The sequence below is a fragment of the Panthera onca genome, chromosome X, assembly GCF_046562875.1.
Source record: "Panthera onca isolate mPanOnc1 chromosome X, mPanOnc1 haplotype 2, whole genome shotgun sequence".
Taxonomy (NCBI): Eukaryota; Metazoa; Chordata; class Mammalia; order Carnivora; family Felidae; genus Panthera; species Panthera onca.
Window position 1 is genome coordinate 109341813 of NC_138357.1, and position 27786 is coordinate 109369598.

The following is a 27786-nucleotide window of genomic DNA, read 5'->3' on the forward strand; positions in this document are numbered from 1 at the left end:
AAAGAACCCAGTCCCACTAAATGTGCTAGTTCCTCATGGCATTAGCTTGGCCAGGAGCATGAAATTATAACAGCATTATTCAGAAAAGGTATTATGTAAATATAACATGGGCAAGATGACAGAGCCCAGAAAGAAGCAGTCAACTTGAAACTCAAAGACCCAGTATGGTTCCTAAAACCACATGTGAATAAGGATTTTTAAACCCTACTACTTATTACAGTGTATCGATGCTGTAATTAAAAACTGCATTATGGAGGCACCTGGCTGGGTCAGTTGGGAGAGCATGCGACTCTTGATCTCGCGGCCATGAGTTCAAGCCCCATGTTGGGACTAGAGCTTACTTAAAAAAAAAAAAAAAAAAAAAAAAGAAAGAAATAAGGAAAGAAGGAAAGAAGGAAAGAAAGAAAGAAAGAAAGAGAAAGGAAGGAAGGAAGAAAAAAGAAATGCATCATGAACCTGAAAAACTCAAGACATTACAACAAGATTCACATACACCAGCCAGCCAAAAGTATTTGTGGGGCAGTAATGGTAAAATCATATATTCATATTCATAAATTCCCATAACACATTATAATACCATGGACACAAACATGCCTAGTAAGCATTCCTTAGGTTGAAGAATCCTCCTGCCCATGAGAAAGTTCTCAAAGTGTAGTCAATTACACTGATGACAGATGTTCTTTTTGGTCAGACTGGGAACCAGAGGTCCAGAGTGTTTTCCAAACCTGGCTGTAGGCAGAATTCATTACCAAGTTAAAAAAAAAAAAAGTACACATTATAAACGAACCCCTGGAGATTATGATACAGTTGGTCCATATTGAGGCCTGGGAATCCATATTTTATTTTTATTTTTTAAACGTTTATTTTGAGAGAGAGAGGGAGAGAGAGGGAAAGAGGGAGAGAGGGAGAGAGGGAGAGAGGGAGAGAGGGAGGGAGAGAGGGAGGGAGGGAGGGAGGGAGGGAGAGAGGGAGGGAGGGAGGGAGGGGGAGAGGGAGGGAGGGAGGGGGAGAGGGAGGGAGGGAGGGGGAGAGGGAGGGAGGGAGGGAGGGAGGGGGAGAGGGAGGAGAGGGAGGGGAGGGAGGGAGGGGGAGAGGGAGGGGAGGGAGGGAGGGAGGGGGAGAGGGAGGGGAGGGAGGGAGGGAGGGGGAGAGGGAGGGAGGGAGGGAGGGAGGGGGAGAGGGAGGGAGGGAGGGAGGGAGGGGGAGAGGGAGGGAGGGAGGGAGGGAGGGGGAAAGGGAGGGAGGGAGGGAGGGAGAGAGAGAGAGAGAGAATCCCAAGCAGGGCTTGAACTCACTAACCATGAGACATGACCTGAGCCAAAATCAAGAATTGGACGTTTAACTAACGAAGCCACCCAGGCACCCCTGGGAACCCACATTTTAAAAAAAAGTTAGCAAGTAATTGTGAAGAGAAGCTAGATGTGGCTGGAAAGCCAAAGCTAGGTCATGCTAATTCTGTCACTGCCTCTCAGGACATGAATGATCATGGGGTACGGGGGTGCATGACATCACATGCATAGAGAAACAAAAAAAAATCTGTTTAACAATGTAAAAATGAAAAAGCTTTAAAACAACATAACCAAAATTCAACTACTGGTTTATTAATCCATTTCCTTTATTCTAGAGTAAAATGTAAGTTCTATTTACAATAAGCTTCCTAATAAGACTTCTATTTTTTTTTTAATTAGAAACCAAAATTTTAGGGGCGCCGGGGTGGCTCAGTCAGCTGACTGTCCGACTCTCAACTTCAGCTCAGGTCATGATCCCTGGGTTGTGGGATCGAGCCCCACATCGGGCTCTGTGCTGACGTAGAGCCTGCTCGAGTATCCCCCCCACCTCTCTCTCTCCCTTCCTCCCCGTGCCCCTCTCCCCAACCTGCGCACTTGCTCTAAAATAAAGAAACCCCAAATTTTATGTATGATAATTTACTAAATCACGTTTATCAGCAATATATTTTGTCTAGTATTTACCACCAATCTTTAAAAGGAAGTATCAGAAAATCACTACTGCTGTCACTGAACCTAGGTGCTATCCATTGTTTTAAAATATCTGTTTTCAAGGAAAATTAAGTATTGATCATAAAGTAACTAACAAAACTGTGGGTGTGGCACATATATACTTTCCCAGGCAACCCAAACTGTAAACACACAAGACTAAATATATTTTATTTAAAAGGGTAGGCAGGGTTAAGGGGCACCTGAGTGGCTCAGTCAGTTAAGCATCTGACTCCTGATTTCAGCTCAGGTCGTGATCTCACGGCTCATGGGATCAAGCCCCAGGTCGTCGTGCCCCACTGTCAGTGCAGAGCCTGCTTGGGATTCTATCTCTCTGCCTCTCTCTGTCTCTGTCTCTGTCTCTGTCTCTCTCTGACCCTTCCCCACTCATGCTCTCTCTAGCTCTCTCTCACTCTCTCAGAACAAACATTTAAAAAACAAAAAAATTTTAAAAGGTTCACACAGCAAGTAGTTGAACAGATTCAACGTAACAAGGAATTAGTTTTTTTAAAAAGCATACAGGAAAATTTAATGGATTATGGAAGTTATTTCATGAGACTTTTTTATTAGAAGACTTTCCTATTCAAAATTCACCACAGAATTCTGCTATCAAATAATAACCTCTATCGCGAATACACATAATCATTTGCTTACAAGAGGCTGAACAAGGATAAATGTGAGTGAGTGCTGAAAAAACAAACCTGAAGGTGTCACGGTCCCTTACTTGGGTCTAAAAGGATACAAAAAGCTGTCAAGCTCAAGATTAAAAAGCCGCTGCCAGAAGAGTAACATAAAGGACCATAAAGCATTACAAAGTCATAGATAATGCTGCTCTTAGGAAGCCTTGTAAGCTATAAAGCAATTCTAGTAAGGTATGTTTACCATCCTTCTACCCAAAACCCATCCTGAGTGGGAACCAGGGTTTTTGAAAGCACTGGACCTTCTCCTACTCTCCCAGCCACAGCCAACTAGACAAGTGGGGGACAGAACACCTACTGTAGGGCGACCAACCTACAGGTCGGTCACAGTCCTCAAATCTGTGGTCGTGGGCAAGAAGATGGACTGGGCCAACTAAATGCGTTTTTTGAGAAATTAGGATAGAGACAGGCAGGGCAGGAGACACAAGGACACGCTGAGAGTTATCATGACTGACCTAGAGGGCCTGGGGTGGCCACCAATGCCTTAGACGAGCTGCCCTAAACAAGCGTCAAGGCTACAGACAAGAGAGAAAGGCAGAGGGGCCGGGGCGCCTGAGTGGCTCAGTCGGTTAGGCGTCCGACTTCGGTTCAGGTCATGATCCACAGTTCGTGGGTTTGAGCCCCACGTCGGGCTCTGTGCTGACAGCTCGGAGCCTGGAGCCTGCTTCGGATTCTGTGCCTCCCTCCCTCTCTGCCCCTCCCCTGCTCACACTCTGTCTCTTTCTCTCTCTCAAAAATAAACAAACATTAAAAAAAATTAAAGAAAAAAAAACATTTAAAAGAAAGGCAGAGGGGCCATGGCTCGGCAGCCTCAGTTGCAAAGATACACAGTAAACAACCTTGTTTTCTGCTTCCCAGGTCCAGTGTAGCTCCAACTGTGAAGTGCTTCCTGTCCTCGGATTATCATGGGAACTACTAGATTCTTTTTTTTTTTTAAGTTTATTCATTTTGAGAGAGAGAGAGAGAGAGAGAGAGAGGAAGAGAGAGAGAGAGAGAGAGGAAGAGAGAGAGAGAGGAAGAGAGAGAGAGAGAGAGAGAGAGAGAGAGAGAGAGAGCGCGGGCGAGAGGGACAGCACGAGTGGGGGAGAGGCAGAGAGAGAGAGAATCCCAAGCAGGCTCTGCACTGTCAGCGCAGAGCCTGACACGGGGCCCGAACTCACGAGCTGTGAGATCATGACCTGAGCCAAAGTGAGAGGCTTAACCGATTGAGCCACCCAGGCGTCCCCCTACTAGATTCTTTTAACGTATCGGTTTCTTGTGCTAACATGAGCGGGCCTCTGTTACCTGCAACCTCAAGAGCCCTAAGTGAGAGCGTAAGACATTATCTCTGAACCAGAATAATGACATGCTCTCAAGATACCACTTGTATGCTATTATGCTAAGCAATAATGGCATGTAGCAACAACACAGGCAAACTAACATCACTGTGAAAGCTGACTTTTGTACCAAGTATTTAAGTCTGTACCTTTAAAATGATCTTACCACAGGATTTTCCATTTTATTTCCTGGTTTCTTAACAAAGAAAGAAGAGGAAAGGGTCACAATGGAAGGCACCTCCCAGAGGATAATAGGAACAGCTTTACAACACTAATTCCAGCATTCGCTACCACGAGTCTGTAATTTACAGATGGTGAAGGTAGATATTAATGTGCTAAATAGGCAGCAAGGAGGCATGCTTCAATGTTCTGCACATTCAATCAGTGTTATGCAAGATGCACCCCACGTTTACACATTTATACAACCATCCAGTCAAAAATAAAAATGTCCCTGCCCTTCTACATAAAAGTAGTTCCTGTGGTCTGTCTCAGGAGACCCAAGTATGGTACCATTGTTAGTTCATTAGAGCTGTGTAAGGCTGTGAAACGCATGCGCATATGGAGGCATGTGTGTGCACGCCCAGGTCACGTGGGCTTCACATGTGACTGTGCTGAACTCGGGCAGGATCTTCACAGCTGAGAAAATCAAGAGTAGAGCTGTCATTAAAACCCGGAACCCCTGCTTCCTCTACATCAAGCTTCCTAAAACAAAACAGAAGGACAAAAATAATCAAGACTGAGACAGGATGTGAGAAGGCCAAAAAACCTGAGAAGTCTCATAGGATGTGAGAAGGCCAAAAGGCAATGAAAAAAACACCAGCTACTCGAGAGAGAGGAAGGGAGCAGTAAGACTTCGCTAAGAGTCCAAAGACACAGACACAACTTTCTTCCACTCTCTGACAGTTCCCAGGAATACTGGGACTGGCTGTGACACGTGGGCCCTTTGAGACCTTCTCATCATTAGAGAGACTCCGGGGCCTTTTTGCTAGAAAACCCAGAAAAACTTCTAGGCCTTTTGACCGCTGGTGCTCTCTGCTTTGTTCGTTCTCTCTGTCTTATTTTGAGCCAGAAAGAGCCTGTGCTCAGGTGTTCTGACACTCAGAGAATTGAGAGGAGGGCCCAGAGGGAATGAGACGGGAGGTGACTGTTAAGCTTGGCTTTAGTCCACAGGGAGAAGAGACCTTCAGGTTTCCTTCTAGGCTGCCCAGTCTGTTTCGCCACAGTAGGAAAGCTACCTGATTTAAGGCCAATACCCCAGTGAGGAATAAAGACCATACACGCTGGGCTGGAAAAACCATTCGTATACAGAGATGATGAGTATAGCAGATGAGATATAGGAAGGACTCCAACCATACTGATACAGAGGACGGAGAAGAGGCTATGCTGTCAGATGTTCAGTTCATCCAGGAAGGTCATGAGTGATGGGCACTCACGCTGGACAAGATGAAACAAATACAATGGATCTTGTAGAGACAAGGATCACTCACCGTATTTGTGACTGCATACTCATCTGTAAATGTGGTATGAGCTCAAATGTATAAAACAATGTTCTCACTGAGTTACAAAAATGGGTCATTTTTATTCTCTTTACCCCTGCCCTCCTTTTCTGAACTTCCTTCAATGAGCACTTTTTAGTATTTTGCTAACATGGCATTAGTCCTCTTCACTGACCCAACTGCGAACACGAGCTGGATGACCAACAAAAACGCTCGATAACGTGGGAAGCCCTAAAGTAGAACTATTATTATAAACGTTAAGTTCGACTGCACGTTTGAATATACAATTACTCCCCCGCCAACCTTTTCATGGAAGGCCAAAGCCTCTTCGTTCCATATGGATCGGTTTTGGGCTCTAGGTCATCTTTCTCAGGTAAGTAACACCACATGCATGTATGAATTCCAACTCCTACTCCTTGAAAGTCTACTAAAGGTAAAGATACCTGTGAAGCAATGTGAGTTCAGGTTCCTTCTGTAATTTTTCCTCAGTGCTGCCCTGTAACCTAAGAGTTATCTGTTCCCTGTCACTTCATTACATTTTTAAGAGACTCTTCTTTATCAAGTCTTTCCGAAGCATTCAACTTGATTTTAATGGAGAGAAATCTTTTTTCTACTCGTATTTCTTCAGTTTACATAATATTTATATAAATTATGGAGTCACAACAGGTGGAAAACTTATACCAATGGTTTGAGGACAAGTAAGTGGCCCTTAGTAAGCATCCACCTCACCAGGTGGAAGGAGCATAAGAGCATTCTACAGAGTATGCACGAGCATACTCAGCGTGCCGTGGGGACCAGGAGGCATGATTTGCGAAGGGAACGAAGGTGGCAGAAGAGTTGATTGTGTGAATGTAGCTTGATGTGTTTCTGCACTTTCAGAATCTGAAACCACGCTCCGCTGCTGACTTCCTTAAGGGAAGAGGCTGTCGAAAAATGCAAAATCTGGTTTAAAAGATAAAGTAGGAGCGGGGAACACGCGAGCCCTTCCTCCTGACCACGAGAGCGAACGTGTGCTGGGGGAAGCGGCAATGCGCGTGGCAGAAGGGCATGGAGGGTAGCGGGGGATGATTTTCCTAGGCACTGGCATCGCCAGGAATCCAGGCTCTAAGTCATGCCCACAAGCGGCAGAAATGATTAAATGAGTACACAGTAAGCTTTATTCACAGTACAGCAGTGGTGCCACTGGGTACAAAGTGGAGAAGGGCAGGAGAGAGAGTGGAGCCAGAGCTGTGAGTAAGCACGGGAGGGGGCAGGGAAGGGACCTGTCTGGCCCACGGTCAGACCATGACCACAAAGGACAAAGGAAGTGGAGCCAGGAGGTAGACCGGAGGCATAAACATCTACTTTCTGTCTTTCAAGTATCAACTGAACCGCTTTGCACATCTCTTCAGCTAGTTTTCAGTGCAAAACTTCTGTCCCTAGGAGTGATGCGAAAGCAGAGACGATCAATTCCAGCCGTTGAGAAATTTGCAGCGCAGTTAGAGGGACCAACGAAGTACGAGGAAGGCCGGGACCGGGGAGCATGGAATAGGCCAGGGAAGAGCAGCGCAGTCAGTAAGTGGCGTGAACCCACAGGTTCTTTTCACCTGAAGAGTCAAGGGCAGCGGGCTCGTCCTCATCCTCTCTTACAAACTGACTCACGTTAGCGCCGCTTCCTCCCTCTGCTCTGAGAAGCGCTACCAGTTGCCTAGAAGTGTTACTTATCTAATTGTATTGATTCGCGGTTTAAATCTCTCTGAAAATTAATGAAAGACTGCCAAGAAACAATGAGATGATAAACATGAGTCTGTTTTCTACAAGTTGATCGTGAATAATGGCCAGCATATGCCAAAGTACAGATCACACTATAATGAACCCTGACGTACCCATTACTACACTCAGCGGTGTTCAACACATGTCAGTCTTTTCTGCTGCAATTCTGAAGCAAAACTCACATGTCATTTTATATCACATGCGATATTTCAAAGATACCTTTCTAGAAGCTAGGACTCTTTTAAAAAACATAATCACAACATAATACCACATGTAAAAACAACAGTATTTCTTCAATGTCAAATATCCAATTGTCTTATACATGTCCTAAATGACTTTTATAAATATTTCACTGCTTATGCCAGAAAGGAAAGTAAAAGGTGCCAACCTATTATATAATTGACAGTATAAACGAGAAGCCAAATGACTTGTACGAGGCCCAAGGACTACTCCTGGGAAACCTGCCTACAGTCCCTACCGGGTGAGAGCCCTGCTTTAGGAGCTCTCTCTAGATCAACTCATTTAACCCTATGACAAAAATGACTTACCAACAGCACCATTTTACAGATGAAGAAACTGAGGCCCAAAGAGATTACCTAACACGTTCAAGGGTGCCCAGCTAACCCAAATGTCCATCAACTGATGAATAAACAAAATGTAGTATATCCATCCACTGGACCATTACTCAGCTGTAAGATGGAATAAAGTACTGACCCACATGCGATGTGGACGAGCCTTGAAAACATTCTGCTCAGTGAAAGAAGCCAGACACAAAAGGCCGCATGTTGTGTGATGCCACTTACGAAAGTGTCCAGAATAGCAAGTCTATAGAGAGAAAGTAGACCCGTAGCTGCCTAGGGCTGGGCGGACGGAGACGATTGCCAATGGTCATGGAGTTTATTTCCGTGATGAAAATGTGAGGCTGACTGTGGTGATGAATTCACAACTCTGCACCTGTGCTAAAAACCACTGAATCATGTGTATACTTTAAATAGGTCAATTGTACAGTATGAGAATTCTAACTCAATAAAGTGGTTTTATTTTTTTTTTAATTTTTTTTTAACTTTTATTTATTTTTGAGACAGAGAGAGACAGAGCATGAACTGGGGAGGAGCAGAGAGAGAGGGAGACACAGAATCTGAAACAGGCTCCAGGCTCTGAGCTGTCAGCACAGAGCCCGACGCGGGGCTCGAACTCACGGACCGTGAGATCATGACCTGAGCCGAAGTCGGACGCCCAACCGACCAAGCCACCCAGGCGCCCCATAAAGTGGGTTTTAAAATAGTAAATTATCAAAAGGATTAAAATTTGTCAAAACAAGGAATGTCTATTGACCATCTTATGGGCATACGCTAAATTCAATATGAGTCACAAAACCAATGTAAAACACAAATGCTTATAGTTCAAAAGAAAAGGCATATATTCAGTACATAATCAAGTTCCTGTGCTTTCTGGATTTGTGCCTTTTTCTCTACGAGCGGGCAACTATCTGAACCAGGCTTTCTGATTCGAAAAGCCAGTGGGCTAGGTCTGATGAACACAAGCTAGGACAAGACCGATCCTGCTCCCCTTCTACCCTGGGGCCTGCAGAGGTCACAATCAACCACAGGGTTATCTTGTGAGCGAGCAACCTATAGGATTCCTAGGGAGCTGAGGCTGGGCCTATATTCACCTTATAACTGACATCATTTGAATGAATGTGTCCTAAGTAAACAGAGGCCAGAACAGCTCAATGATCCTTGGGTGTGCTAAGGCCACCATGCCGGGGTCCCCCTCCCTGGGTTTAGCAACACCCAGGCTATGCAAACGGCACAGATCTTCCTTACCTATCGCTGCTAAAGGTCTGGTCTGCTCCCCCACTGCGGAGGCTGCACCTGTTAGGCCATCTACCTCGTCCCTCTAAGCTCAAACAGCAAAGGTCACTCTGCTTGAGGTGGGCTTGAGAGCTTGGCCAAGAAGACAAGGCCTTCTTCTGCCTCCCACTTAGCTACACAGTTTAGAAAAAGAGCAACTAAGCTCCTTGATGAAAAACGGGAAGGACTGTGGCCATGAAAACTTGTGCGTGTTTAGGGGAAAGAGAGGAGGACCACAGTAGGAGATATAATCTTTGGGAAGGAGCAGTTTGGGGATCTGAGGCTGCACAGAGTAACCATAACATTGAAAAAAAATTGAAAGGGTCCAGGCAGGTGGGTCACTTAAAACAAGTAAGGCTTTGTGGAGATAACATTTATCTTAAATGAACAACGAGGAAACTGCTGTTCAAGTTACAAGTGCCTGGGTCCTAGGATGTATGGCTGCAGGGCTCCATTCTACTCTGAGGCTACTAGAAGGGTGTCTGGGTGGATGGCCAGTGAACCCATGAAGCTCACATGCCACACAGATGCCCGAACCTGGGGTGCACATCAAAAGGATGTTGAGATGTTACAAACCTGTGAATTCAGCTGAATTTTATAACACGGATTTATATTTCCTGGAAGTTTCAGGTACTGGTAGCAATCCAAACTTAGAATGCTACTTAAGCTACGCAACAGTTCAGTGTTTAAGATAAAACTATACGTAAAACTCCAGTCAATGAGGTAGAAACTCCTATTTCGAACAGTGCTAATTATACATCTTTTCCTGAACTGTCACATATTTGGCACAAGTGGCTTGGGCCCAGCCCGATGAATAAGCCAAGAACTTAGCACCATAACGCTAGGGTTGCCTCAATGAGACCACAATCCTATTTGAACTCCAATCACTAACACGATAGTGGTCTCCTTACCTTTCACTACGTCAGCCACATTACAGGTGGGATCGATACTTCCTATGTGTTTAGGATGAGCCGGATTAGTATCACCACCAAACAGAAGAGCTAAACAAACACAAAAGGGAAGGGAGAGATTAAAAGCAAAGCAGGCAACTGTAGGCTTACAAGCTGTAAAAGGATTGTCTTGTTTTTAAGAATCATTTTAGCATCCGCACTGACTTAAAGTGACAGAACACATATAATGGTGGCTGACTGGCTCCACTGGACCGCCGGGTGCTATGAGTGGGTCCGAAAGCAGTGACACGTGCCAGCTGTCCAACCCTTTTCTCCCTGACCCAATGTGACATGGAGGAAAAAGTTATTTTCATCCTTAGCCAAGTTTACCCACCTTCTCCATACCACTCCAGACAGTGATTCCAACATTCACAACATATTTAGAAACCGCAGACTGCCCTGTCGGTGCAGGCTTGCAAAGTATCTTTGCTGTGAGCACCTCAAGTGCCTCCGTAACAGAGATTGTTCTCCAGAGCAGTCTACACGAATAGTATCCATTCAAGTATTTTTTTTTTTTTTGCTCATTTTTAAAAGTACATTCAAACAGTTTCACAACACACAACATCTGTGAAATTTTACTCCTGAATAAAAGCCAAAAGGAGCCCTCAAGAAAAAAGTCATCTAAATCCAAATGTTTATAGGTGTAGTTATTTTCAAATCGGACGGAAATTGGAGATAACTTGGATTCCACAAAAGCGAATGCTTAAATAAAGCAGGGGAGGTTTTAAATTATGAAAAATGACAAATAAGGGCATTAGGCCAAAACCTATAGTTCCAACTGATCAAGTGGAAGAAAGAGGGGTACAACCTTGCTTAATCAATGACCCAAAAACATGTACATATACACGTACACAGACACAGTAGGTCACAAATTATGTAAGTAGTTTAAATCAATAGTAATTAGGTTGTTTTTTCATTTAAATTTCCTATAAATTGTTATACATTCCTATTTTTAAAAGATATTCATTTGGGACCAACCCACATGTATTAATTATTTAACATTCACTTATCCAAACAAATTAGTAAAGATGTTCTGCCTATGTTCTGCTTCAGCAAAGAGGGTGATTTAGACCCTAGACATGGAGGTGCTTTTCCATAATAATTATGAAATCAGGCAAAGAAACAAGGCTGAAAACGAGCCCAAAAGTTTTTTGTGGCAAGAATTAGTTTGTTTGTTTTTTTTTTCTTATCTGCTTATCATCCTGGTGAGGGGACTAAAACTCTGCAAGAGATTATGGTTTCACAATTCACTTAATCTGATTTCAGTGATCACTGTGAAATTAAAGATCAATTGCCTCAGGCTGTCATAATGCCAATTTAATATTCCCAGGATCAATGTTTTTAAAACCAACAAGGAGACAACGTAACATCCCGAGTAAAACATCCTCTCGGAGCGTCCTCCCAGGGACACATCCAAGCAGTGCGATGCCTTCACTAGGAAGGTAATGGCAGAGGCTTAAAGGGCGTGCAGAGTTCCAGTCTCTAATATGAGCATCAAATTTCAAGGGTCTCTTTTAACAAAGAATGCTAAAGAATAGCTTTTTAACAGACAGGATTTACTTGGGAGAAACTAAACTAGAAATGAAATTTCTACATACAAAAATGCAGATCAGTACATTCTAAATCAAGCAACAGGAAAACACTGGGGAGAAATCACTCTGGGTACCCATTCAAAAGTGGACCAAAACCACAACTTACTGTGCTGGTTAATAAGCATGCGGAAAGAGATGCGGTTGGTATAGAACCGATCCAGAAAATACTGGATGTTACTGCTAATGAACGGATCAAACCCAAATTTCTCCTTGTATTCAATCACTCCTTGTGCCATTGTAGGAACCACATCATTGTGTCTATTTCTGACTTTAATCAGAACTTGCAGAAAGCTGTGTAGGAGGGAAACAAAAAGAGGTCAGTCTTTATATTTCATGGGCTGATGCATGAACTTCCCAGCTCTGTCTCTGGATTTTCTATGTGCTGGTATTTTTTTAAGTAGAGACATAATCATTATAGGCTACAAGGAAATATTCATGAGAAACTAAACTATTACCCAAGTTTTTGCGTGAAACTTTCTATCAAAATTCTTTCAAAGACATAAAAAGTAAGAGGTTCTAGTTAAAAAAAAATGCTCAAAGATCTTTTTAGTAACCCAGTGACTTTCTGGAAAAGCAATCACATATAATACAGGTTCTATAAATTTTTGGTGAATAATTGCAGAACATATTAATATTTCTTCTGACAACATGAGGACAGTCTCCCAATATCTCCAAGGATTTATTATAAAGTCTCAAAGCAACAGCTTCCATGAATAAACAATGCGAAATTTCTTAAGAGTAAAATTTTGAAATGAATTTCTCATAGCAGTAAAGCAGAGCGACAAAATATAGATAGAACAAAGGCAATTAAAACAAACCTACAAGTATTATGGTATATTACTATAAAGATACAGAGGGGAAAATATGTACTAAGAGTGGTAACTAAGAATAGAAAGACAAGTCAATGGAACCAAATAAAAAGCTTGGAAAAAGGCGCAAGGGCAAGTAAGTCTGTGTACATAAAAACTTAGCATATTTATAAAGTGGTGTTCCAAGTCGGTAGGGAAACAATCAAATTAGTTGGGACAGCTGGCTAACAATTTAAGTCACATCCCAATTTCAACCCTTAAGCCAAAAATTTAGTTAAAAGATTTAAATGTGAAAGAATGAAACCACAGAAAAAATAAAAGAAAATCGGGTGAATAAGTATATAGCATAGCTTGGGGTAAGGAAGGCTGGTCCAAGATGAACACCATAGGTAGAAACCATGAAGAAATAAATGATAGTACTATGTAGAGTTTCAGCAATTCTATAGGGATACACATTACAAAGGCCAAAAAAAAAAAAAAAAAAAAAAACAGAGAAAACTACATTTACAAGAGCTACTGCTATCCTTAATAAAGGAAAAGATGAGCACCCCAACAGAAAACGAGGCAAGGGATCTGGTGTCAATGGGAAATTTACCACAGAGAAAATGCAAATGCCAGTAACTTCTCCCTCAAAATAGTAACAGAAAGGCAAAACAATGCAATAAATACTATCCTCCGCTTATCAAACTGGTGAATAATAACCAGTGTCATCTAATGTTTGTTTATTTTTGACAGAGAGAGACAGAGCATAAGTGGGGGAGGGGCAGAGAGAGAGACACACACACAGAATCCGAAGCAGGCTCCAGGCTAGGAGCTGTCAGCACAGAGCCCGAAGCGGGGCTCAAACTCACAGACCGCGAGATCATGACCTGAGATGAAGTCGGATGCTCAACCGACCGAGCCACCCAGGCGCCCCAATAACCAGTGTCATCTAGAGCAAGGAAGCATAACTGATGCATTTCTAGGGGCAATTTAGCAGCATATATCAAAAGACCAAAGAGAGTCATTCCACTCTCAGGAACTGATCCCAGGAAAGTAACAGGACAAGGCCAACAGCTGTATTTAAGAGCTATTTTTTAGAGCCCTGTTTAGAGTAGCAAGAAAAATACAAACCATTCTAAAACTCAATGACAGGAGGTCAAATCACATGACTTACCTGTAGATGGATCATTCTGAAACCATTAATAATGGTATAGAGATCTATAATGCCCACAGTTATTTTTGTAAAACATTGTGCACATATAAAAATATGGATGCCTAGGAAAAAGTATGGAAGGAAAATGTTAACAGTAGTGGTCTCATGATAATGGAAATTTGGAGTGACTTTCTTTTTACTTATCTGAATAGTCTCATGTTTCTCAGTGATGAAATACTTCTGTAACCAATACATACATACAAAGACATCAAAGATGAATAAATCAACCATGAAACTGAAAGGTCATAATTATCCAGAAGACATTTCAAAACGGACAGTTTGTCCTCTACGTAACGTTCTTTCCAACCTATTTAGAAATTAAATATCACTAAAGCTTAAGATTTCATTATAGTAGAGAAACACCTCACCTGACTGGAAGGAAGGAGACTTGCCTCAAGGGCTCAATTCTCAGAAGCTTCCCCAGTCTTCCTGGGCTCTTCTTAACTTTATCATCATGGGAAGTAACCTTGTGCTCTAAGCCGCTTTCACTTTACTTAAATGATCTCCCTGCCCGGGACTCCTGTATAACCTCTCCCAGACTGGAAAAGGCTACCACCATGAGTAAAGCCACTCGCTCACCTTCCTTTCCTTCCTTCGCCAGGAGCAGCGGGCTTCTGAAAACCCGACTATCTTAACTAGCTGTGTGAACCAGGGCAGGCCATCAAAACTCACTAAGGGAGACTGATTACCATTATGATCTCACACACAATGGATCCAGCACTTGGCAGTTTCCAAAGTGGGCTCATGTCCGTAAGTTGCATCTGACCGATAACCTGTTCCAGAAATTGAGACAGGATTCCGGGAAACATACAGCCGCAATATTATATACTTCCACCAATCTATACCCTACAATTTGAAGCTAGAGAAGTCATCCTAATGGCATCAAGACAAACTGTTACTAGCTAATGACTTCTGAGAAAATGAAGCTTCTAGATTCAATTCATTTAATTTCAATACCTTAAATGGCAGCAATGGCTTCTAGCAATGAAAACACTGCATCTGGAGCTCTAATCCAATGCCTCCCCTCCACAAGTCACAAATCCATCAACAAAACACCTAGCAAAGTATAAAACAGGTCAGGATTCTTCTTCCTTAAATTTTAATTTACAACTAAACTGGAGCTAGCTACTCAAGGCTCAAACTGGCGGCTCGGGCACTACGGAACGTTGTAAAGAACAATGTACTAAGGAAATGGAACAATGACTTACGGATCCAAGTTCTGCTACTAGCGAATATTACCACGTGGGGCAAGTCAATTCACTTCTCTGACTTCAGTTCCCTGAGCTGTACATTGAAAGGGCTGGGTTCAATGCCTCGAGCTAAGGTTGCGTGAATAACACAAAGTTTCTTGGTTCTTTTTCCGGAACGCCTATATAAGGCGTTTGGTGTCACAACTATGCGGACCAGGCTTCTACGTAGAAATTCTTCAGGACAACAGGCCTGCCCTGCGTATTCGCTCGTGTGTACGCGAAACAGGAGGAAAGTGATGTGAAGGGGATACTTAATTTCTCTTGGGGTAAAAAAGAAAACCACACTCAGAGCTGGGGTTAGTGTTTTTCAGTTAAATGAAAATGAAAAAACAGAAACATTTTCCATCTGCAAGAGAATTTGAGAATTCAGCAGTCTTCATGCGTAATAGCAACAAGAGAATTCAGGTCATTATATTAAAAGCACACTCATTTATGCTGCTCCAAAATAAAAGCATTACAGTTTTTCCGAGCTCAAATGTTATATCGCCTTGAAAATTAAAAAAAAAAAACAATATCTGTAAAGGACTGAATAGATAAATTCATGTCTATATAGAGGCCACTGCATTCTTAAAACCACCACTAGGTGGAACATTTACTGCGATATTTACAGTGAGGGGCCTGCGCCAGTTCACCATGAGTAAAAGCAGTAAGAACTAGACCGTGAAACAATGTTGAAGTCATTATTCCTTTTGTGCTACGTTAAATTCTTAACTCAAATTATTTAAAAATGTGACGTCAAGTTGTTACCCATTAACAAACCTAGTGCTTTTGTCCAAATTAAACTTCTTGGTTCTTAATGCCACGAGTTCCATTTACCAACACATTTTTTAACGTAGAAATTTGTACTTTCAGGTAAGTTTGGTACCATACTTACTTATCCAAGACCTGTGGATCCTCAGGGCTCTTATTCTCGTATTCTAGGAGTTCAAGAAAGCTCTGCATATACCTAAAAAAGATGAGTTACTGTGTTAATTGCCAACTGTGTTCATTGCCATCCATTCCTCCTTTCCCACGTCCTAACAGCAGCCCAAATTTTCACTCAGGTATCTCCCCTATCTCCCCCTCCCCACCATGTAGCCCAGGTGCTGCAGGGGAAGCTGATGCCATGCAAAGCTCCTGGGTGGCCTGATTTTTCTCTGGGTAATGGTATTTTTCTCATCACTGATGACTAGTCCAATAGGCATTCCCCTGAACACAGGGACCGGCTCAGGAATGGTCATACCGCCCCAATTCAGGCCAGTGAAAGAGAAGACATGGTCCAGGACTTTGGGAAAGAAATTACCTCACTCTGCTTTTTGTACAGTGTGCCATGTGGGTGTGGAGCCTGGAGATGTTGTAGCTATTCTGTCACCAGGAGGAAACCCAGCCTGAAAATAAAGCTAATGCCGTGGAAAGCAGGGCCTGGATAACCTCATGAATCTCTGAATTGAACCAACACCAAAAGCTCATCCTTCTGGCTACAGGAGCCAATTTATTGTTTCGTTGGCTTTTCTGCTATTCACAAACACATTCTAACTGGTACACCAAATCTACAGTTTGATTAGCCAAAAAGTACATATCTACTGTAAGAAACACTATGTGACACCAAAGCACACGCTACGAACTTGGAAACTACAAATAAATGTTCCTTCTCAGAGTTAAACCAATCTCATCAATACTGCATTGGAGGAGAAGGAATGCCTCTCTGGTCCTCAGAAACAGCTTCTGGATTAAAAATAGCTACATATCTCAATCAGGGGTCAGTACAGGAAATAATGTGTCCAAAATAAATATCTGGAGAACAGAGAAAAATGGGATTGAGAGAGGCACATTACTGGAGCAGCTGTATCCAGACAGAACCTGCTGGATCTGGAGGGGATTCAGAGATGCCAATTACTCAGACGTGCGCCATCTCTGCTTTGGATCTGAACATGCCCGGAAAGAATTATCCCTGAATATAATTATTTCGAACAATTAATTACCACTAATCCTACTAACCAGCTTTGGAGAGAGGATGAGGTACTCCAACAACAAAAACTGACTGTGGAGCACATAAATACATCAACAGGAATAATATTTTATTAATCAGCCTCACTTGAACTTTGTAACAATGCATGACACTAAAAGTATGCTCATCTCCAGATATATTTTTTAAAAGCCTCTGGGCACATCAGGCTATGAGTTAGGTACTGTTGAAATCTTCAGGTCAAACCTCTCGGAAAGGCCAAAGTCAGCCATACGCAATAAGGCCCTCTATCTAACACGCCCGCAGAATTCTAGGGAGGTAACCCATCCTTTCCAGAGGGGTAGTTCATCTAAAGAGCCAAGTCATGAACAGAGAGGAGCCAAAGATCACGTGAAGCTGCCCAGCCCGCAATTCAAGAGAACAAGGAGAACACGCTCTAGCGAGGTGGGCTTCACAGCCTGTTGTAAGTAAGAGTCACTATTAAGAGGAAAAGGAAACAACAGCTAAGCACAATGTGTGATCCTAAACTAGATTTCTAAATTGGGGGGGGTGGGGAGGGTTACTTAAAACAAAAAGAGCACTGTTAGGCCAACTCATGAAATGGGAACAAGTTGTCCCATATTAGAAAATATCACTGGACTGGGGCACCTGGGTGGCTCAGTCGGTTAAGCATCTGACTTCGGCTCAGGTCATGATCTCACGGTTCATGAGTCCAAGCCTTGCTTCAGGCTCTCTGCTGTCAGCACAGAGCCCGCTTCAGATCCTCTGTCTCCCTCTCCCTCTCTCTCTCTCTCTCTCAAAAATAAACATTAAAAAAAGAAAATATTACTGCATCAATGTTAAGTTCCCAAATTTGATAACCATACTATGGATTTCTAAGAGTTGTTCTGAAAGAGATATATACTAAAGCATTTAGGGGTAGAGGGACATGATGTCTACCGTTAACCCAAATGGTTTAGGGAAAAAAATAATGTGTGCCATATATGTACCACATGTGTGATATACCATAAACATACACACATATATACATACGTGCATAGAGAGAGAATGAATATGAGAAGAGCAGAAGAAATGCTGCCAGATGTTAACAATTAGTGAATCCGGGCGAAGGTATATGGGAATTCTTGCTACTAGTCTTGCAAACCTTTCTGTTACATTGGGAATTATTTCAAAGTTGAATTTAAAAAAAAGTTAAAAATGACATGCATAAGTTTGGAATGGCTATGGAAGACAAACAGGAGACAAAAAAAGAGCTGACCCGGTCATCTGAGTCTATACTTTGCCAGCAAATCACTTTGTTTTTTTTGTTTTTTTTTTTTTTTTTTTTTTTAATATATGAAATTTACTGTCAAATTGGTTTCCATACAACACCCAGTGCTCATCCCAAAAGGTGCCCTCCTCAATACCCATCACCCACCCTGCCCTCCCTCCCACCCTGCCCTCCCTCCCACCCCCCATCAACCCTCAGTTTGTTCTCAGTTTTTAACAGTCTCTAATGCTTTGGCTCTCTCCCACTCTAACCTCTTTTTTTTTTTTTTTTTTTTTTTCCTTCCCCTCCCCCATGGGTTTCTGTTATGTTTCTCAGGATCCACATAAGAGTGAAACCATATGGTATCTGTCTTTCTCTGTATGGCTTATTTCACTTAGCATCACACTCTCCAGTTCCATCCATGTTGCTACAAAAGGCCATATTTCATTTTTTCTCATTGCCACGTAGTATTCCATTGTGTATATAAACCACAATTTCTTTATCCATTCATCAGTTGATGGACATTTAGGCTCTTTCCATAATTTGGCTATTGTTGAGAGTGCCGCTATAAACATTGGGGTACAGGTGCCCCTATGCATCAGTACTCCTGTATCCCTTGGATAAATTCCTAGCAGTGCTATTGCCAGCAAATCACTTTGAAGCCCGTGAAGTAACTTTTACATAAGCAATAGGTTTGACTGTCAGCCTCCGCCACCAGGCCCAGGGGACTTGACGGTCATCTAGCCAACCTACAATCCCCACGACAATGACCCTGATAGTGAATTCACATTTTCTGGAGAAAACTTTCTGATGATGGTCTCGAAGCAATCAAGAAGTCTCACGCAAACAAACACTCATCGATCCGGAAATGAGCTACGCATCTGGGGTGGAAAGCAACCTACTTTGAGAGCCAAGTCACCGTGGCCAGCTCTCTGACCCGCCCCGGACCCCAGGGCCCCCGATCCTGCCACAGCGAGGAGCCGCTGCTTGTCTGGAACGGAGACTGGTGCCCACCCAATATACTGCTTCTCAGACAATTCAAGCTTAGCCCTAAGAACAGATTATAATTAATATTACTGAGGAATCACGGCTGAATGTCCATTCTCCTTCGGTAGCCTGGCTGCCATTAACCCTTTAAATGCCAACTAATTAATAGCTCCGTTCGCCTTCTATCTGTCCCCATCATTCCCTTCCCCTAAAATGCTGTCCCTGCCCCTGCCCCCTCCACCCATCTACCCAGGGGCAGTGCAAAGCCATAGCAGCCTCTTCACCCCCCCCAACCCCCCCCCCCCAACACCCTCTGTGCGCTTCCTCTGTACTGGCTTGAGAACACTTTTTTATCTGGCCTCCTTAACTCGTCCAGCTTTCTTGGTGACTTCTACCTTGCTTTTTATAATACACAGGAGACATGCAAGTGTTTCTTGACCATACGCAGATGCCTTTCTGAAAATACACCACCTGCTCTTACACCCTACCACTCGCCAACCTCACCCTGCTCACCTAGTGACTGGTTTGGTGACACATTTGACTGTCCCAATTCAGTAACCATGCCTGAAGCGTCAGAGCTGTACCCGATCAAACTTGATGTCACACTTTGCTCAGATTTTTTCTATTTTTCACAAGGCAAAGGAAGCACATTAGGTACTGATATTTTTACAATCCAAGGTTCCCCTTTAAACAACTTCATTTTCTCGAAAAGAAATACTGCCTCCAAGAAACTCCTTTAACAGGAAAACAAAAGGAGCAAGGCTGAGACTTGATCAAGGTGGCAACATTCCCTTACCCAAAGGATGGCAGACCAGTGCCCAGAGGTCACAGCATTGTTATTCATGTATATTTTTCTGTACCAATTTTTGATCCGATGGGCAATTACACTTATAACCAGAAAAATAAGATTTGAGAAGAAAGCGGTTAGTACACGTGAGAAGTATTTTCATTAAGACAATTTTAAGTTGTCACAAAAACAAACGAAGAAACACATATAACTGCTTGGAAAACTCAGCTATCCCAAATGACTCATTCCTACACTGGCATATGTGTACTTTTAGGGAGAATGGTCTCAATGCCAAGTGTCCAGAGCATCATGGGAAGACCCATCTAAAGCCACATTATTTACTCACCAACTCTGTACCAACCCCACCGAAGGGCGGTTAAGCAAGTTATCCGGCAGAAGATTAACTTCTCTCATCGTGTTAGCCAGTCGTACAGGAAGCTCCTTTCGCAGAAACATATATGAAGTCTTCTCACACGCATTATCTCTCCCTATTAAGAGATAATAAATGTTCCATGATTTTATAATCTAACAGATGCAATAACAGAGTGCTCTCGTGACGGCACAGTTACTGCTTAAAAAGAGAAAATTAAACAATCCTAGGGTCTCCAGCTAAATGTTTATCCTCTGAAATTGCAAGCTGAAGAAAATTTAATTAGAATAGAAAAAGAACATTTATTCCAAGAGGCAACCTTGAAAGCAGTTTTTTTTTCTAACACAAATACACTGCTAGGGTTACCAGCAGTGATATAAAAGTGACCTGGGATATAATCTGAACTTGTTTTCAAATAAACACTGTGGGAAAGCTGCCAAGTACAAAAGCAGGAGAACATGCAAATCCACTCCTGTTTACAGGGGTTTCCAGAATGCAACAGATCCACTCATTCCACAAATATTCACCTACTGCATGTTGACTCATTCCTAAGGTTTTCTTCAAACGTGTTTCTCCAGGAACCAGAGCTTTGTCACTCTGGGAAGTGGCCACAGACGTACTCTGATCGGGACACAGGGCTCAGGACGTGCCAGAGATACCAGCTCACAGGTGTACTCAGAAGCAGAGTGACCTACTATGGCAAGTCCGAGAGGGTACGACACAGTGTCGACCACAAAGACAGAGGTCAGAGAGTCTTCTGTCGGTCGCCCTGAGCTGGTGGTGCATAAAATTTATGTAACTAGGGCAGAGAGAGAGAAAAGGTACCCAGCCAGCAGAATGAGGAAACATGAACCACTTCCCCAGCTGCTCTGTGACCAGAGTGGTTCCACGTAGGTTTTGCCCCCCACTCCCCAGGTCCTGCTGTAAACCTGGATGATGGTTGGGGGATGGGGTTCATGACAGAAAGGACATGAGCTTTGGGGACAGAAATGTGCTTCGGCCCCAACTCCTCCATTTTGGGGGTAGGAAACCTTGGGTAAGCTTCTTAATCACTCTAAATCTCAGCTGCCTTAACCTGTAAAATGGGGATGAAAATTCAGTTTCTGTAAAGACTAAATGTGATAACATGTATGGAGCCTGACACAGAGCAGGTGAGCCATAAACATTAGTCCTTCTCCTACTCTCCATGATACTTATGGGTCCATCCCAACTCCTTCACATTCCACAGGCCTTCCTGATGCTCCATACTGCCGGGAGGATGTTCAGAGATGGGCAACCTTGAGACCAGGCTCAGAGAGAAACAAGCAAGGCTCAAGTAACAATCTTCTTTTTCCTTCCTTTATTCTTTTTTTTTTAATGTAATTTATTGTCAAGTTAGCTAACATACAGTATATACAGCGTGCTCTTGGTTTTGGAGGTAGATTCTGGTGATTCATCACTTACAACACCCAGTGCTCATTCCAACAAGTGCCCTCCTCAGTGCCCATCGCCCCTTTTCCCTTCTCCTCCACCCTCCTCCAACTCTTCCCATTCCTCCAAACATGATACAGGCCACAAATCAGAGATCCAGAAGTAAATCTGATTTGCTAACACTTGCAGCCAAGTTCTGGTTTATTCCTTTCCTCTTCCCGCTGAATAAGACTAGAAATAAAGAATCCACTTTTGAAAGTCATCTGCAGAACCTTTCTTTCTCCTACTGACCCCTGAGCCCCATTCTCCATTTTAAAAAAAGTTAGAGTAAAAGATTAGTCTTAAACAATTCATCCCTTACTTCGGTTATTCTAAGTGAATATACTGAATGAAGGCCCTGGGTACATCTTTAATCAATGATTCTGTCTTCCACTTTTCCCCCAACTAAGGAAGAAGGGCGTGGTATCCCAGCAACGACCTTCCATCACCTCCTCTATGCACACTTATTTGGCTTTAGATGATTAACATTTAAAAGGACTCCGGCTGCTTTGCTTCAGGTAATATATATCATTCCTAAAATGTTTCATGTAATTCTTAGACACGAATCATTTTAAATGCACTAAAAATGCTGATTTTTAAATCATAGTGAATTGCACACAAAATGAAGCACGTGTTATTATCTAAGGTAAAAGGTACATCTAACTTTTCACACACTAGGAGAAATACTTAGCATCCTGGTTAAATAGAAAAGACACCTTTTTTTTTTTTTAAGCACAAAAGAAATGATGAAGTACTCCCTGGAGGAGAAGGAAGTGAGGGAACAGGAGAGAAGAAGAAGCCCACGGGGGTTGAATCAGAATGGTGAGTGGCAGTATGAACTTGGGATTTAAAAAAATTACCTGAGTTTCTTGACACAAAAAGTTTCCATTTTCAAACTGCCATGTCCGCGTCAGTAGCAGCAAATTGGAAGCCTAGGGTCAGGGGAAGGGGAAGGACCAGGAGAAGTGGGGGCAGGCTGGCAGGTGGCAAGGGGCGGTCAGGTCCCTGTCTGTGCTGGAAACCCACAGGGCTAGATGGTTTCAGAATTTCAAGGTTATCAGATTTTAGGAAGGTAAAAAGGAGTATGTACACGTATTGTGCAACATGGTCTATTATACAGACACAATACAGCTGCAGTGAAATCTGCAAACATTTACAGAGAGCAGGACAGAGACCATGGCCTCAAATAAGTTCAGGTCATGTTTTGCCACCAAAGGCATGAGAAAACAACTTCAAGTTTTAGAGGTTTTTGGACTTGAAAATTCAGATAAAAAACTGCAGACTTGGGGCACCTGGGTGGCTCAGTCGGGTTAAGTCTCTAACTTCAGCTCAGGTCACAATCCCGCGTTTCATGAGTCCGAGCCCCGCATCAGGTTCTGCGCTGGTGGTACGGAGCCTGCTTGGGATTCTCTCTCTCTCTTCCTCTCTTTCTCTACCCCTTCCCCACTTTCTCTCTGTGTCCCTCTGAAAATAAATAAATAAACTTAAGGAAAAAAAAAGGCTGTAGACCCACAGAACAGTAACACCAAGATCATGTGCCAGACTTAGACTTGGGTTTGAATCCTGACTTGAGGCTCAGGAGCTCTATGAAGGTGACATGACTCTTCTAAGCCTCAGTGTAGCCAGCTGTAAAATAAGAACAGTACCTGTTTCACAGAACTGCGTTAAGGGTTAAAAAGTGCTTAACCTTTAACATTAACAACGTCTTAAAATTTAGAAGAGGGGGCTCATTAAATAGCCATCACTAATGATGCCCGCAATGATAAAGCAGAGAAGCCTGAGGCCACAGGGTGCCAGACCAAATCATCTGATACTTGCTAAACCCCCGAGAGCCCGACTGCATTCTGGTTCAGTGTGGTTGCCTCCGCTCATTTGGTGATTCTACATAATTAAAAAGGGATTAAGAGGGATTAAAGTATGTTGTGTCCCTACCTACCACTTTTATTTATTTTGAAATAAAAGGCCTTGACGCATACATCGGTCAACTCTGCACAAACTAGAAAATTCAACAACTAGGAATGGTCTAAGATAACCAAATACCAGGAAGCCTTTATTCTAGCCATCTTGGATGATCAGCCTGTTGTCAACCACCATAGAAACAACCATGTTTTGTCTCTAGACACCCCCCCCAACCATGGCACCAGTGGGAGTACCTCATCTACGGCAGCTCCTCAATGATTTACTGGAAGAACAGAGAATACTTTCGGAAGTTTGTAGTTTTAAGAAACAATACCTGAAAAATCTGTTTTGACTCCTACATTCTTCTTTAGCTTTAGAGATTAATTCTTTGTACTCAGGTACCTTAATTATACAGGGGGGTAAGCCTTTTTTAGTTAATTAGTGAACCTAAAAATAAATATGAAAGGCCCAATTTTTTTTAACCTTTCTGTGGTTTTCCTTATGTAAGTTGAAAGTATTTTATCCCATGTATTAATATTGGATATTCAGTTTAAATTAAATCAAAGGGTTCTGACAATTTTTTTTTTTAAGTAAACCTAAAAAAATCCTTTTGGTTGTAATTGAATGTCCTCTCGGAAGGCCTCAAGTTTTCTAAGTCTTCTGGCATATCCAGTATTTTCCAGTTATTCTTTCCAGTTATTCAGCTTCATTTTTTCCCCACTTACTTGGCTTCCCTACATTCCTTAATTTTGATTTTCCATTTTTATTCCATATTTCTCTATATGCTTTGCCTTATTCAATTTTACCAGTTAAATTTTTTCCTAGTATCTGTTGGAAGGATGATGAGGGAGTGGGTGAAGGGCAGGGAAGATTCTGAGCTTAACTACATTCGTGTGTATTTCTTTTTTTAAATTTTAACATTTATTTATTTTTGAGACAGAGAGAGACAGAGCATGAACGGGGGAGGGTCAGAGAGAGAGGGAGACACAGATCTGAAACAGGCTCCAGGCTCTGAGCTGTCAGCACAGAGCCCGACGCGGGGCTTGAACTCACGGACCGCGAGATCATGACCTGAGCCGAAGTCGGCCGCCTAACCGACTGAGCCACCCAGGTGCCCCGGTGCGTATTTCTTTAGTTTCTCATGCTCATATGATGACCTTTCAATTCTCTTCTGTTCTCGGTTTTTCAAACTTTGCCCTTTCATTGAGAAGTTGGAGACAATTACTACATATGATTTGCTTTGTCTAAAGAGGTTCCAAATAACTTTCCATTCACCAAGACACAGGATGAACAGACACAGAAACACAAATGACTTTTGAGCAAGTGCAGGGAGCCCTCTCGGTGACGGTTACCGATAAGAAAGGAGCGTTTGACTAGCCTTCTGAGAGCAAGAGTTCAGACTTATTCTTTATACCTGGTTTCCATCGTGGCCTCTGTCTGGTAAATCTTTAATCCTCTTCCTGATTAATTTACAGGAAGCAGAAAAAAATATTTCTTCAGTTAATAAAGTGACCTGATAATGTCTCTTATAATTGAAGCAGAGGGTTGAGCACATGCCCCCCAAAATGGAGAGTCCCCTGTCTGCATTACTAGTGGGCTTTGTCCACATATTTCAGCTTTAACACTTGCGGGGGGTGGGGGGTGGTTTGGGAGAGGTAGTAATGGAATCACGGAGTGAAAAAGGAGAGCAGTAACAGGGAAAACTATAGCAAGGCATCAAAAACCAACAGATTGATCGGCTCATTCTAGTTATGCTGTTTTTTTCTAAATACTGTCAATTACGTGTATGAGTCTGCAATGTATTTTTACCATTAACCATACTCAAATGGGGAAAACGTAACTGAGAAAATAATATCTTAGGGACAGCTCCGGTTTTTCTCCAGTTACATTTATAAGATTTCGATCTTTTGAAAACACTGAATTTTAGAACCATGATCAATTAATTTTTGGACTTGCCAGGGCTAAACAATGATTAATTGGCCTTCAAAAGAAAAGTGTCCTTCACTTATACTTTTAAAATATTTACTCTGTGTCCAGAAGTAGTACTTCACTGCCTGAGAAGTTTCACAGATTTCCTTTATCTGGGAAAACTTATTCCTGAGTGTAGACATCAAGATATGTAGACTGGGGCGTCTACCAAAATTAAGGCTGCCTCTATTCTAGGTCAGACCGTGTTTTGGTTATTATTACTAATAGCCAGAAACATCAGAGCCAAAGACGGGATTTCACACACACCGCATTCCCTGGCAAATTCAATGCCCCGACAACATCCAGACGTGACACTACTTCTTTCAGCTCAATGTCTATTTCATTATGCTCACCAATGCCATGGGTTAGGAATTCAGACAGGATGCAGGAGGGATAGCTCGTCTGGGACCTCAGCTGGAAAACTCAAAGGCTGGGGCTGAGGAGGCAGTGACTAGACGGGGGACCTGGAAGTTCCGAAGGCTCCTCATTTAGAAGTCTGAACCTTGGGCCGATGACTTGCCAACTAGGATTGCCTACCAGAGCAATATCTGGTGGCCTCTCCATCGGCCTGCTCACAGCATGGCGGCCTTGGGTTAGCTGGATTCTTGCACGGGTTCGGTGAACAAGGTGAAGCTGCATGGCCTTTTATGATCCAGGCTCAGAAGTCAAACAGCTAGTCACAAAGCTTGTCCAGATCCCAGGAGAAGGGGACAGATCCTTCCTCCTCTTGAGAGAGGGATGATGAGGGCACACGGTTGGAAAGCATCAGTGTGGCCATCTTTAGAAAATAGGATTTGCCCTATGATCATGAGGAGGTGCAGAGAATGATTTCTCAAATTACATTTTATTAAAATTTTTTTAACATTTATTTATTTTTGAGACAGAGAGAGAGCATGAACAGGGGAGGGTCAGAGAAAGAGGGAGACACGGAATCCGAAACAGGCTCCAGGCCCTGAGCTGTCAGCACAGAGCCCGACGGGGGCTCGAACCCACGGGCCACGAGATCATGACCTGAGCCGAAGTCGGATGCTCAACCGACTGAGCCACCCGGGCGCCCCTCAAATTACATTTTAAAGCACTCTTTAAAAAACAAAAGCACTCTTTGATTGCCTCAACTTATTTCTTCTGGTGTCATTTTTGAGCAGCCATTTATTTAGTTTAGTTTGTTTTTCACTGTGGACTTCCCTCAGACATCTGGTGACCTGTGCTTGTTCAGTAATGCTTGAGGGTGAAGCAGCCTTCAAAGACGAACGAAGTGAGGACCGCAAATATCTGGTTATTCAGGGCTTCTGGGTGGGGCCCTAACAGCACACCAGGATCCCTAATTCTCCTTAAGTAGTTCACTCGATGCCATTAGAGAAGAGTCCCCTGGTACCCTCTACTTTCCCTACAGATAATTACCTACCTACTAATGTTCCGATGGTTGGGATAAAGGATGACCCTACTGTTCGCAGACTTCCAGTTCATCCTCCGGTTTTCAGCCAGCCAGCCCTATCTGTCACTCCCGTCCTCTATCTGTGGTACGCTACTGAGGCCGAAGCCCCCTCCTGGGCCCTGCTGCGTCCAGCTCAGCACTCTCCTTGGCCACAGTGCCTTCTGAGTATGTTCTGGACCTGAGCTGTCCAGTGCTGGAGCCGCCAGCCATGAGGAGAAATTTGAATATTCAGTTTTCTTATGAGATCAATGATGATAAGAATACTCTTATGCTTCGGATACACATACTTAAGTAACTAGGGGTAATCACGTTCTCTACAACTTACTCTCAGATGGTTCAGCCAAAAAGGCATGTGTTGAGAGAGGGGCAGGGCAAGAGACAGGAAGAGGGATAGACAGAGGGGGGAAAGATAAGAAGCAAATATGGCAAAGTAACTGGTGGATCTAGGTGCCAGACATGGATGTTAACTGTAGTATTCTTACAACTTTTCCTAAGGTCCGAAATTTTTCCAAATGAAGAGTGTGGGAGGGACCCTGTGAACAACCTAACTATCCAACAATAAGGGAAGAGTAAAATAAATCACGACATTGTATATTTACATCGGGAAATATGGAGTCATTCAAAAGATTGTTTTTAAAAGCAGTCTCCTAACAGAAAGGTCTTCCTATGTAACTAGAGCCATTCTATTTTCTAAAAAGAATACAAAAATCTCACACAGAATGTGCTACCATATGCAACGGACGTGCGAAGCTCGTGTTACCTTCATGTAATGATTGTGGTTGTTCTTATAGG

The 27786-nt window shown here is 42.9% G+C and overlaps 1 protein-coding gene across 3 annotated transcripts in view; it reads right to left on the reverse strand.

Annotated features, from left to right (window-relative positions):
• PDK3 (pyruvate dehydrogenase kinase 3) overlaps positions 1-27786 on the reverse strand; it is a 68831-nt gene that overhangs the window by 23756 nt on the left and 17289 nt on the right. For all 3 annotated transcript variants that reach the window (XM_081794320.1, XM_081794319.1, XM_081794318.1), the window contains exons 2-5: positions 20220-20361; positions 15780-15851; positions 11758-11942; positions 10021-10110 (exon numbers count right to left, since the gene is read on the reverse strand). In XM_081794320.1, coding sequence (XP_081650446.1) covers positions 10021-10110; positions 11758-11942; positions 15780-15851; positions 20220-20361 — 489 coding nt within the window. The remainder of the gene's footprint in view (positions 1-10020; positions 10111-11757; positions 11943-15779; positions 15852-20219; positions 20362-27786) is intronic.